This window comes from Neopsephotus bourkii, unplaced genomic scaffold, assembly GCF_033783945.1.
Source record: "Neopsephotus bourkii isolate Nb327-2 ecotype Australia unplaced genomic scaffold, CSIRO-AGI_Nbou_v1 NB_1376, whole genome shotgun sequence".
NCBI classification, from domain to species: Eukaryota; Metazoa; Chordata; class Aves; order Psittaciformes; family Psittacidae; genus Neopsephotus; species Neopsephotus bourkii.
In genome coordinates, this window is record NW_026901855.1 from 5,000,904 (window position 1) to 5,013,525 (window position 12,622).

A 12,622-nucleotide genomic window follows, 5' to 3' on the forward strand; every position below is an offset into this window, starting at 1 on the left:
GAGTTCAGTGATACTGGAAAATGCTATGGCAAACACTGGGGAACAGCAAAACCTCCCTGCACCCATTTCCAAGTCAACCTTGCACCAGGAGCACACAGCAGCCACATGGCTGCCCAGCATACTGCAGTGTTAGCATTGCATTTCTAGCACAGTTGATCTACAGTATGAAGATGTGTTTTGGTTTCTCATTAGAGCATCGCAAATGTAACCTCACCTAAATTCTTCTCAGTGGTATTTTATTCCCAGTGCCTTGCCTACAAGGTGCAGCAGTATTCCTGGAATTACATCTGCAGACTTTCTGCCAGATGGCTTCAAACCACACAGAAGCACTTCAACTTCCATTACACACAAGATAAACTGTGAAGCAGTAGCTAAAAAACTACTGCTTGGCTTTCTCTAAACACCCTCAAAAAAACTTGTGCAGAACTTTAAAAATCTCTAACTGGGTTTAATACATGGCATTTGTTTTTAAGATTAGAAACGTACTGACACTGAGCAAATATTTTAGGGCATTTTCTGGGTTTGGTCACAAAGAAAATGTTTCCACTACTATTCTGTATTTGTAGTTGTTCCTTAGAGAAGCAACAGATTCTTAACAGATTCCCAGACCCATATTTAGAAATCGTACAGGATAAGTCTCCAGCACTGATTGTCTCATGGTCCACCTCAATCAGTAGGTTCCACGCTGACATTTCTTCTAAAAGGTTCAACTTCGAGGTAGAAAAGGCAAGCGCAACTTTCACATTCTGTCAGATGACCTACTGACAGAGTCCAAAAATAAGTCAAACAACAACCTTTATAGAATGATGTATAGGACATATCATTTTGTATCTCTATGACAGCAAAAAAACGCTGGATGTCCAATTACGGGTACTAAGTTCTGATTATCCAGGAATGTGGAATAAAGGTGGGAGGTACTGAGAGTATGATGAAACATACTGACATTTAGATTTCTTTCTTCAATAGCTGTGTACTAACTATCAAGGCAATCACAATGAGTGAACCATAAGTTACACCTTTGAAAAAGTAAGCATTCAGATGAATGACATTTTATCCAGATTATGCTGAGAAGACACAAACACAGACTGAATATAAATGTATGAGGATGGCTTTATTTTTAAAATAGTTTTAAAGAAACTGAAGGAGAAATATAAACCATTCCTTGTTCCTTATCAGCAATTCCCTGAAGCAAACTAACACCATGACTCCTGGCCAAGGTCCCTAACTGTTAACACAAACTCCAATTATACATTTAAAAGTCAGTGAAAGGGGAGAGCATGATAAGGCCTGAAATGTGAACCGTCAAACTTTCAGTTTTAATTACCCCAATCTGGATTTTGGGCTGTCACCAAGCAGCACTTTGTAGCACTCAGATCAGAGGACTGGAATGACCATGTACACATGGCTTTAAAACCCCAGCTTGCCCCTAGGGTGTATCAGAGCAACTGAAAGACTTCTCTGATTAACACCTGCTACTAATTGTCCCAAAGGGTCATTCTAACATCTGAGGATCCCAGAGCAAAGAACAAGGCAGCTTTCCTTGCTTCAGCAGTTGTAAAGGAAGGGGAACAGGACTTTCTTATGCCATTCTTGCTGTGAGGGGGGAAGACATCCTCCAATATACAGAATATACAGAAGAACTCAGTTAAGTTCTTCCAGTCCAGAGCACTGGAACAGGTTGCCCAGGGGGGCTGTGGAGTCTCCTATGTTGGAGATATTCAAGGCCCGTCTGGACAAGTTCCTGTGTGATGTATTCTAGGTTATCCTGCTCTTTGCAGGGGGGGTTGGACTAGATGATCTTTTGAGGTCCCTTCCAACCCCTGGGTTTCTGTGATTCTGTGAAAGGAAGTTTTGAGACAAGGAAATGTCACAAAATAAATTTTGGACAATTTGGACCTACAATATATTTTGTTGCACATAATGCTAATAGTTGAAAAACCTTTCTATTTTAGCTTCCTCAAATGGATCCTGTCTTTTCCAGAAGGATTCTTTTGTGGACACAGGAAAGGGACTCACTTTTCCCTACAGCTTATTCTTTAAAAAAAAAGTATTTATTTTTAATTTAAATGAAATTGATAAAGCCATTTGAGAAAAGGTATTTAAATTTTGTTGTCCTCATAAGAGGATCAAAGAGTATTATTTTCCCAAGCAATTCAGGTCTCCTAATTACACTAGAATGAACTTTCAATATTCCCATACTATACAACTACCAAGCTGTGCACAGATTTTCACTTGACACTCTCAGTCCTCCAAGTCCTCCTCTCATAGCATTCTTTCTGTAGGGTCTTAGTCTCCCATATCTCACTATTCAGTGCTTGGTAAAAAATTAGACAAGGGAATAGCAAGGCAATCAGGTGCCATCACTCCATGGTATTTTTTGGGGGCTCCTAACAATTACTGGGTCTCAGGGAAGCTCCCATCTATTGACCTTCTTCAACCATACTACCTGGAACATTCTTGAGAAGTTTCAAGCACTTCTTTCTTCTTAAGAAATTGTTTAAAATCTAAAAAATTCAATTAAAAAAATTAAGTGAATGTACTTTTATGTGCCTGCAGACATTTATCTAATGACTAATTATATCCATCTGCATACAAAGTTATACAGAGGCATAACTGTTTCAAACTCTGATACAAGTCTGGTAAACCACTTGCAAAATCAGAACATTCCAATGGAAAGGTTAGTTAAATTTGCATCTGTGTTATTTCCTGTTCTTGCTTCCATTTTTGGTGAAAATTTCACTGCAGTCTGTCTCTTAGTCTATACTATAAAATCAATAGAGTTTAAGCTTTCATTGAGTCTAAGGCTAATTATTACACTCAAGCAAGTAAGAAACCATGGAAAGGAATTTTGTTTGTTCACATTTAAAGTCTCTTTAAAAAAAGGGGTACAAAAATATTTTATTGTACAAGGAAATTAGACACAAGTTTTGCAGAAGGGCTGTGGTAAAGACCTTAGATCTTTCTGACTGAAAGCCTTTCATCTTTAAAATCCTAACATTGGACAAGTCTGTCTCTTGGAGCCAACCTCAGAATAGATGAACATAATGAAGAAAACAAAAAACCCTGAGGAAAATCAGAATTTTATGAACTATTCTGCAAAAATAACTAGTCTTTACAGCACATCCAGAAACCTGTCAGAAATGAACACCACTGGGTTACACATGGCACAAGCAGGATGCATTTACAGACATAATTCTTAACATATGATAAATGCAAAGCTATATCTGAGTACTTAGTGAACTTCAGATTTGGCTCAAATATTACACAACAGATGAAAAGGGGAAGAAAGAAAAGGACAAAGGTAAATGAGAAGGAAAAGGTAGCATGAAGTTTATACTTCAATACACCTACTCTAAGTTTACTGTTCAGAGCCATTTCCCTACTACAAATGCACATGTACCAAGAGGGATTTTTCTAGTGTACCTGGGTATAATTGGCTGGTTCCTCCTCCTGCTAGACATGTAGCAACAGCCAAACCATAAATAATACATAGATTAAAATTTCACTACTTTCAGTGTTGTTAAACCACCAGTGATTGGAGTTAGCTCCTATTTTTTAAAGGGTTACCAAGAACAAAAAAAAAAACAATTCCATCAAGTTTCTTCCATTTCATACCTCAACCAATATATGAATCAGTCTTCAAAACTTCACATTTTTCTCCAGGACCAATTCCCTCAGCTGAGAAAAGAAAATCACTCTTCTACTAGTGATGTTCTTCCTTTTCTAATGAACTATTTTCTAGCTTATACAAAGCTAACGAATGAGGGTGATAAAGACTTGAAAGATTAACAGCATTCAGCTGTAGTGCCAGTACACGGCTTAGTGCCACACCCTAGCTGTGCTAATTGAAGTGAATGTAAGGTGGGAAAGACCAGCCAGCACAAGATGAGTCTGGGTTTTGTTTGATAATGCTTCTTTCCAACATCATCTGTTCTGCAGATGTTATAGAAAAAATAAAAAAACAAAACCTAGAAGCAGTCTCAAATAAATTCACCCAGTGAAGTCTTCTTTATTCACAGAACATGTATAGTGTGAGAAGCTGAGCTGAAAGCTTTCTTCACAGTCTTTTGCCAGCAGGCCTTCTCCCTACCATGAGAGAATGCTGGGTATTTTGAGAAATAAGAAGAACTGCAATTAGAAATATAAGAGATATGTAGACTTTCAGTGTATATCTTCACCATCAACTTTCAAATCAGGCATCTGGTCCTTCTGCCTCTTGAGCCTGTTGACCCAGCAAGTAACTATACTGTGATCTTGAAAGATGGATTGCTACCAGCCAAGAATCCATTGTCGTCACTAGCTCATCTCTCAGCAGTGTCAGATTATGGTTGAACTTGTGGAGACTCACAATGACCACACAAAAGAAAATTGCTCATTAACAAGTTCGTAGACACTTACTGGTGTCTATGATGGTATGCAGCTCCAAGCTACTCTTTCATTTGGAATGACTTCTTTGACGAATGATGCATACAGTTTACTGGAATCTGATCACAAAAACTAGCTTTTCTTTGTCCTCTTCTTTCTAATTATTGCATTTATTTTGTCTTCTTCCAAATTGTAATGTCTTTAGAGAAGGGACCAATATTTACATGTCTGTAGAGTATTTGCAGTTTCTCATGTGTGGAACACATAGAATCACAGAATGGCTAGGGTTGGAAGGGATCTTAAAGATCATCTAGTTCTAACACATCTGCCATGGTCAGGGACACTTTCCACCGGACCAGGTTGCTCAAAGCCCTATCTAACCTGGCCTTGAACACATCCAGAGATGGACTATCCACAGCTTTTTGGGGCAACCTGTGCTAGTGCCTCACCACACTCATAGTGAAGAATTTCTTCCTCATACCTAATCCAAATCTACCCCCTTGTCCTGTTCCTACAAGCCCTTGTCCAAAGGCCCTCAGCAGCTTTCTAATCAGCCCGTTTAGCCACTAGAAGCTACTCTAAGGTTCCAGGAGCCTTCTCCTCACCAAGATGAGCAAGCCCAACTCTCTCAGCCTTTCCCAGCATTTACTCAAATTGCCTTATTTGTATAATAAATGAAAAAAAAAAACCAACAAAAAATAAACAAACCTGACTAAGTGAAGCTAGGAAGGAAATAACAAGAATTTTTGTGTGGGAGAATAATAAAAATGAAAATGAATGGAATAAAATCAAACACAAACTATTCAGAAACATGCATAACTTTTCTGAAGACATCATCATGTGTCCTTTCCTTGTGGGAATTTTCTAGGCGATGATCTTCAGTGCATGTGGGGATATTGATGCTTATATGTCCTCTGGGGTCATTTGGTAGTACAACAGCTTTATCTAACTATGAAATGAACTAGATCAGATGAAATTTTCCATTCAGAAATAATGAAACTTGAGATATTCCCATCTCCACCACTCATTTCTGTACAGTGGTGTAGTATCGTTTCACTGCTGTTGGCACAATTATTTCTCGTATCACATTTTAAACTAAATTAGAGAAACGATCCTGCTTCAAACTAACCCAGCAGAAAAGAAGGGCTTTTTTTCAGGCCTTGACCCAGTTTACTACATGGTCCCACAAAGACTTGTGCCAGCAAAACTGAGAGGGAAGTGCCAGTGATAGTGACAAAGTAGGGCAGTGGGTGCTTGGGTTCTCGTCCCATGGGGCATGGCCTTCTAGAATGAACTGAGCTTTTTAGAAACTTATTTTAACATTTGGACAGCACTCAAGTTTCAGTGGGAGCAACCACTGAGCTTTTTTAAGCACCTGGAAGCAGCAGACAAATGATGCAACACATTTTCCTGATAGATAACCATAGACAAGACTAAATATTAACTTTTTTCTGTTGGGAGATAATCCAAAAAGCAAGCAGCAAAATCCATTTCAACTTATGGTCATTATGTTAGAGGTTTTATTCTATGTCTTCATTTCTTTCAACATCTGTTTTCTTCCATTTAAGAGTTTCTATATTGCAAAATGTTCATTGTCTGTCTAATTCAAGAGACTTGTTTCAGAAACTCTGGAGAACAAACAACACCTTCATGTGTTCTGCCTGTCAGAAGTCAACCAGAGTTTTAAGGCTGCACAACTATCCTTCTCCTGCCTCCAACTCTCCATATTATCAATAGTCTTCAGTATGCAGGATAACACAGTCCATTACTGTGAAATGAGGATAGAAAAAGGGATCTGCTCAATTTCATTCAGGATGTTACATCAGTTTGTGCTAATCTTTTCACTGGAAATCCACAACGCAGGAAAGCCTTTACAAAGGTGAAATGATTTCACACACGGAAAGCTTATCTTATCTTCACTGTTCTTCCAAACTTTGTACTATGTTCCAAGAAGTATTGATTTTTTATTTATTTTTACATTACTGGAATAGATTCAAAAGACTTATATTCTGAACACTGAAAGAGGTGAAGGTCTTATATTTCATTTGGGAAAACCTGGAACGTCCCAACATTTCATAGTACTCACTTATCACTTTCATGAGCCCAGGGCCATATTTAACAAGCATGGAGCCTGGTATAGAGCAAGCAATAGAGGAAGATACTTGCAAAGTTCAAGGCAAGGAAGTATGGAAACTAAACTGAATACATAATGTTATGTTGCTGGGTACTGTAAAATCATTTTCTTTGCTTCTGATAGCTTGGAGAAGGGCAACTTTTAAAGGGTATTACAACTACAAATTCATAACAGTAAAGTTGGTAACACAGAAAGGGATGTAATAAGTCTTCAAAATCAGGAATAAAGTAATAAAAAGACAAGAAAGATCTTCTGAGGTCTATATTCAAATTGGCAAACAAAAAAAACAACTAGCTCATCTGGCTTCACTACAAAATAAACAGTGTTTCACAACTCACTAATCATTTTAAAGTAATTGTGTCAATTAAAAATCAATATTTAGAAGTGTAGTTCAAAAGTGACATATATTTTAATTCTAAAATTGGCAATAAGAAATAAATCTTCCAAATCCTCCATTCTTCCTAAAGCACTTTTTTTTTTTTTTCCATCCACCGTTCTACACTAGAGAGTCCTGTGCAGTTGCACGGATAGCACAAGTAGCAAGGGTTTAAACTTAATGCTATATATCGAGAACTGTATCAAAGCCTCCTTATCATTCCTACACTGTACTCTGTGTTCCCTAATCTTCAGCAGGGTTCAAGAAAAAGACCTGTAGATCCAAAACTGAATAACAGATCCAAGGGATTTTTAATTTTCTATATAAAAAGTAAAAGCTTAATGTATTTAACTTCACAACATTTGTAATAAAGCACAACTCTAAATCCCTTTATTTTTAATGAAATACTTTTAAAAGTAGACAACAAATCCCACAGTATTTATGCCAGAATGAACAGAAATGTACATAAGAAACCACTGTAAATCCAAAACAATAATTGGTGGTTTCCATTTCCTGGATAAATAAGCCATGAAAGATAAAGTGGGTCCAGATAGCTTTTTCTCATATAAAGAGTAACTACTGAAAAAGGGGAAACTAAAAATAAAAAGAAATACTGGAAGCTGAATATGCTGAGGACTTCTGAAGAAAATAATGTAAAGGTCAGGTTGTTATAAGCACTTGCTGTAAAAACATTTCCTGTTGTATTATCATTTCCTATTATTTCTACAACTAGGACATGTGAAGTAACATGCCAGAGGTTACAAAAAATCAATGACTAAGCTAGGAGCAGAAGCAAAGTATTCAGTTCTGCATCCCTCTTTTCAATCAGTAGATAGCATAACTAGGTCTGTACAAATACATCTCCCAATAAACATTTTTCATCGGCTGTCTTTTTAAAGTGCACCATAATTTAACATAGACTAGGTAATATTTTCTCCTATAGCCATGTCAAGTGGTGTGGTTACTAGAAATACGCTTTCTTCCTCTGCACCCCTTCCTTCTTTTTGCTTTGTTCTGTTCTACAGTAACCGACCCAGACAGCAGCTTCCTCCCAGATCTTGGAATGATAACCATTCATTTGATTCTCAGAACAAACTAGTAGCATACATAAGTAAAGACTTAAGAAGGGCCAGAAGTAAGCCAGCATGACTAAAGAGAAGGATAAAATCAGCTTCTAAAGCAGGAAGGCACCCTTCAGAAAACTCAAGTGCTGGCATGTTAAGCGAAAAAAGCATAGCAACCCAAGCCAAAAAGAAAAAGGAAGAATGTGTGAGATGAAGCTTGCAAAAGACACAAGAAACTAATAATAAGCCATCAGCAACTTCTGCTCACGCCAAAGTTCTACGGGAACTCAAGATTAAGTAAAGAACTAATTATGGTACGCTGCTTTTTGTCTAAAATTGCTTTGGTACTAGAAGATGACCAACATGATGCCTTTTTTTTTTCTTTCTTCAGAAGTTCCAAAGAGACCCAAGGAAGACAAAGCAATGAGCCACATAACCCTCTGGGTACATTACTGGAAGTTACTCTACATCATAAAATTAATGGATGTATGGATAAATATGAACAGTGAAGAGACAACATGATTTGTTTGTTGCGTGTTTTGTAAAGAAAAGTTGACCTCCCAAATTCATTTAACTTCTCCAAACAAGCAATTAAAAATGTAGACAAGGAGTATCTTTTGAGGTCCCTTCCAATCTCTAACATACTGTGATACTTGTCTACAAGGTTAAGGAGACCTTGATGTGGTCTTGTATATCCAAAAGGCATTCAGTAATGTTCCTCACCCAAAGACTCTCAAATAATCTAAACATTGTTGGAATGTCTTTGGGTGGATACGAATTTTTGAAGAAGTTTCAAAGATCACAAACAGATCCTGAAAGTAAAAAGCCAGTGGAGTCTCATAGTATTCTGTGCTGGGACCTGAGGTCCTCCTTCCCGTATGCTTGGTTTCTCACTGCCTACTATGAGTTGCTGCTGTGCTTGCCACACTCTTAATTGCCAATGCCCCTGCAAGCAGGAATGGCTGAAAGTAGCTGAAGAAGGCTGTGAGTAGAAGTGGGAGGACACAGTGCACAAGGACATTTCCCAGCATACTGTCTGGGCAGCTGCTGCAGTAATTGTATCTCTTTCCAAAGAAAGGGTCAAGACTCCTGAGTTTTCATTATTCCACTTTGATGGCTTCTGTTTAGACTATCAGTTCTTTGTACCACATTCTCTCTCAGAAGCCTGTACGAGTGCTAGCATAAAGGGGCCTTGACACTTGCAATAAAAAGTCTGGTAGTCATAGCCCTTCTTAGTCTTCTGTCCTTCTATTACTTGTATCTGGGTAGGGTCCTTCAGATCCTGTTCTGCTGTTCTTCACAATATTCCAGGCTGGGAAAGTGAAATGAGTGATCTGGCAGCAGGTTTAAGGCAAAAACAAGGAAGAATGTTTTCACTCAACACATTATCAAAATGGAGAATTCATTGCTACATGCTGTGAGCACTAAATAAACTAAAAGGTTCCGGAAATAGACTAATGGAAAGTAGGTCTATTATCACGGCTAAAAGTGCTCTGGATGCAGTTTCTAAACCACCACTTGAGGAAAACCATAGAGAGTTCACGCAATACATTCCTCTCTAAGAATCATCTGCTGGACAGTATCACAGGCAGGCTGGTAAGCTACATGGATTACTGGTCAGACAAGGTATGGCTGTTCACATGTTCTTACACTAGCATTTCTGCAGTTGACTGATGTCTTTAACTTGTCAGTGGCAAAAGGAGATGAAGGATGGATTGACTAGTAAAGTAACCTTTGGTAGAACACAATTAGAAATTTTTGGGCACCATTATAAATGTCAGCCATTAATGTTTTACTAAATTGGGCACACCTAGCACACAGAGCAGTTAAACTGACAGATCCATACCGAACTGACTAGTATCTGCAAGGTGCAGGTGAAAGAAGGAAGCTGAGATTACTTTAGCAGCAAATCTGACTGCATTAGTAAATAAAGCTGTTCCTTAGTTAAAAGACGTGAAAGTTCCAAATATGGACACATTACCTGTACTTTTTCTCCTAATGTTAAAAACACACTAACCTTGTATTTTCCTTTGGCTAAGTATTAGGAAAAATAATTAAAAACTATTAATTTCTTATATTATATTAGTGTTTAGCATATGGACTGTAATACTCTCCTGAGGTCTCTGCCAGTACTAGGACTCACTGCAGTCACAGCATGACACAGACCTTTGCAAGGACAGTACTGTTCTACAAACGTTACAGCATAGGAAGGCACATAGTGTACAGAAGATGAGAACACAGAGAAGCAGACAGACAAAATATTTTTTGTGAACTTCATATTTAAAGAGTCAATTACTCTCACCAGGGCACCTGTGCACTGTTGCTGCCTGTGAATATTCAGGAAGAAATGAAGTGGTATTCAAGAATGGACTCTGATCAGTCCTGTCAATGTCTGGATAAACATGAACAATACTTTAGGTAAGTGATAATAAAGACATGCTAAATCTGAGATATTCAGCATAGGTTCTTCTTCCCTCAACAGGATTTCATTAGTAAGCACAAGCAGATCCCTCCCTACAGAATACATAATTAAATTAGATTCTCCTGGAAGGCATGCTAAGGCACATGAAAAACAACAAGGTGCTTGGTGACAGCCAGCATGGCTTCACTAAGAGGAAATCCTACCTGACCAATTTGGTGGCCTTCTATGAGGGGGCTACAGAACTGATGGACAGCGGTAGAGCAGTTGATGTCATCTACCTGGACTTGTGTGAAGCGTCCGACACTGTCCCACAAGACATTCTTGTCTCTAAATTGGAGAGACATCAATTTAATGAATGGATCACTCGATGGATAAAGAACTGGCTGGATGGCCACACACAAAGAGTTGTGGTCAATTGCTCAGTGTCCGGCTGGAGACCAGTTACGAGTGGTGTCCCTCACGGATCGGTGTTGGGACCGGTCTTGTTCAACATCTTTGTTGCTGACATGGACAGCGGGATTGAGTGCACCCTCAGCAAGTTTGCCGATGACACCAAGCTGTGTGGTTCGGTTGATATGCTGGAGGGAAGGAATGCCATCCAGAGGGACCTTGACACGTTTGTGAGGTGGGCTGATGCCAACCTCATGAAGTTTAACCATGCCAAGTGCAAGGTCCTACACCTGGGTCGGAGCAATCCCAGGCACAGCTACAGGCTGCCCAGAGAAGAGATTCAGAGCAGCCCTGCGGAGAAGGACTTGGGCGTGCTGGTCGATGAGAAAATGAACATGAGCCCGCTTCAGTGTGCGCTTGCAGCCCAGAAAGCCAACCATATCCTGGGCTGCATCAAAAGAAGCGTGACCAGCAGGTTGAAGGAGGTGATTCTGCCCCTCTACTCTGCTCTTGTGAGACCTCACTTGGAGTATTGTGTGCAGTTCTGGCATCCTCAACATAAAAAGGACATGGAACTGTTGGAACAAGTCCAGAGGAGGGCCATGAGAATGATCAGGGGACTGGAGCACCTCCGTATGAAGACAGGCTGAGAAAGTTGGGGCTGTTCAGCCTGGAGAAGAGAAGGCTGCGTGGAGACCTCATAGCAGCCTGCCAGTATCTGAAGGGGGCCTATAGGGATGCTGGGAAGGGACTCTTCATTAGAGACTGTAGTGATAGGACAAGTGGTAGTGGGTTCAAACTTAAACAGGGGAAGTTGAGATTGGATATAAGGAGGAAATTCTTTCCTGTGAGGGTGGTGAGGCACTGGAATATGTTGCCCAGGGAGGTTGTGAATGCTCCATCCCTGGTTGGACGAGGCCTTGGGTGATATGGTTTAGAGCGAGGTGTCCCTGCCCATGGCAGGGGGCTTGGAACTTGATGATCTTAAGGTCCTTTCCAACCCTGACTATTCTATGATTCTATATATTTGAAACTCGCATTTCACTGGAGACCCTAGGCCATATCTTACATGAGAGTGAAAACTTCAAAATGGGGACTTGCTGAAGACTTTTGCCAACATCAGAAGACAGTTCTCCATTAGGGAAGCCAAAGGAAATCTAGAAAAAAGAACCCAAAGGAAATTGGCATCTTGCCTTTTAGATGGAAGACATTAAAAAATAAACTTCAGACAATGGTTCTAACAACTCCCAAGTGATTTTTACCAGCCAAGTGACAATATTCAGTCACAGCTCAAAACTGTGCCTGCAGCTCTAAAATGTCATTATGGAGCACTGGCTAATACTAAAGCAAAGACAACTGCATTTGCCTCTGCAGCACTGAATTCTGCAACAATGGAAGCAGACACTGTGGTCCAGATTCCAAGACCTTATGGACTCCTTTTCATTACAGGGTGTAAAACAATGAAAATCGAACACAATGCTCATAAGCAGGATGTGTTCTACCATCTACACAGTAAAAGCTTTTTTCAGCTTCTGAGCTTCATTACAACTATCGTTTCTGCTGTGAGCTTAGGTACTACATAAGGTAATGGAGGTTGACATACCATTACAGAAATCAACCTGTAATATTGCTTAAATCTTCTCCATACAAAGAAAGTGAAATGGAAAGACCGGTCTCCACACTCTTGCAGCTTAAAAATAATGTAGCTGGAGACCAAAACCTGTAACTCAAGGCAACAAATGTAACTCACTGAAGATCTTTAAAAAAGTATCCTTTTTCCAGTTTTCTTTAACTACATATTGGGCAAAGTATTCATAAGCATTACAGACTAAATCATGTTTAATATCAGACATCTGCAGTGAAGTTAGAGT

At 39.3% G+C, this 12,622-nt stretch overlaps 1 protein-coding gene across 2 annotated transcripts in view; it reads right to left on the reverse strand.

Moving 5' to 3' along the window:
* Nucleotides 1-3,985: 3,985 nt before the first annotated feature.
* The window catches only part of CEP128 (centrosomal protein 128), a 145,454-nt gene continuing 136,817 nt past the window's right edge, over nt 3,986-12,622 (reverse strand). The window contains exon 21 of one of the 2 annotated variants that reach the window (XM_061367536.1): nt 3,986-4,564. In XM_061367536.1, the coding sequence (XP_061223520.1) occupies nt 4,523-4,564 (42 nt within the window). In that variant the 3' untranslated portion in view covers nt 3,986-4,522. Of the gene's footprint in view, nt 4,565-11,802; nt 11,909-12,622 lie in introns of those variants that run through there. The other variant, XM_061367525.1, reaches the window with a different exon arrangement.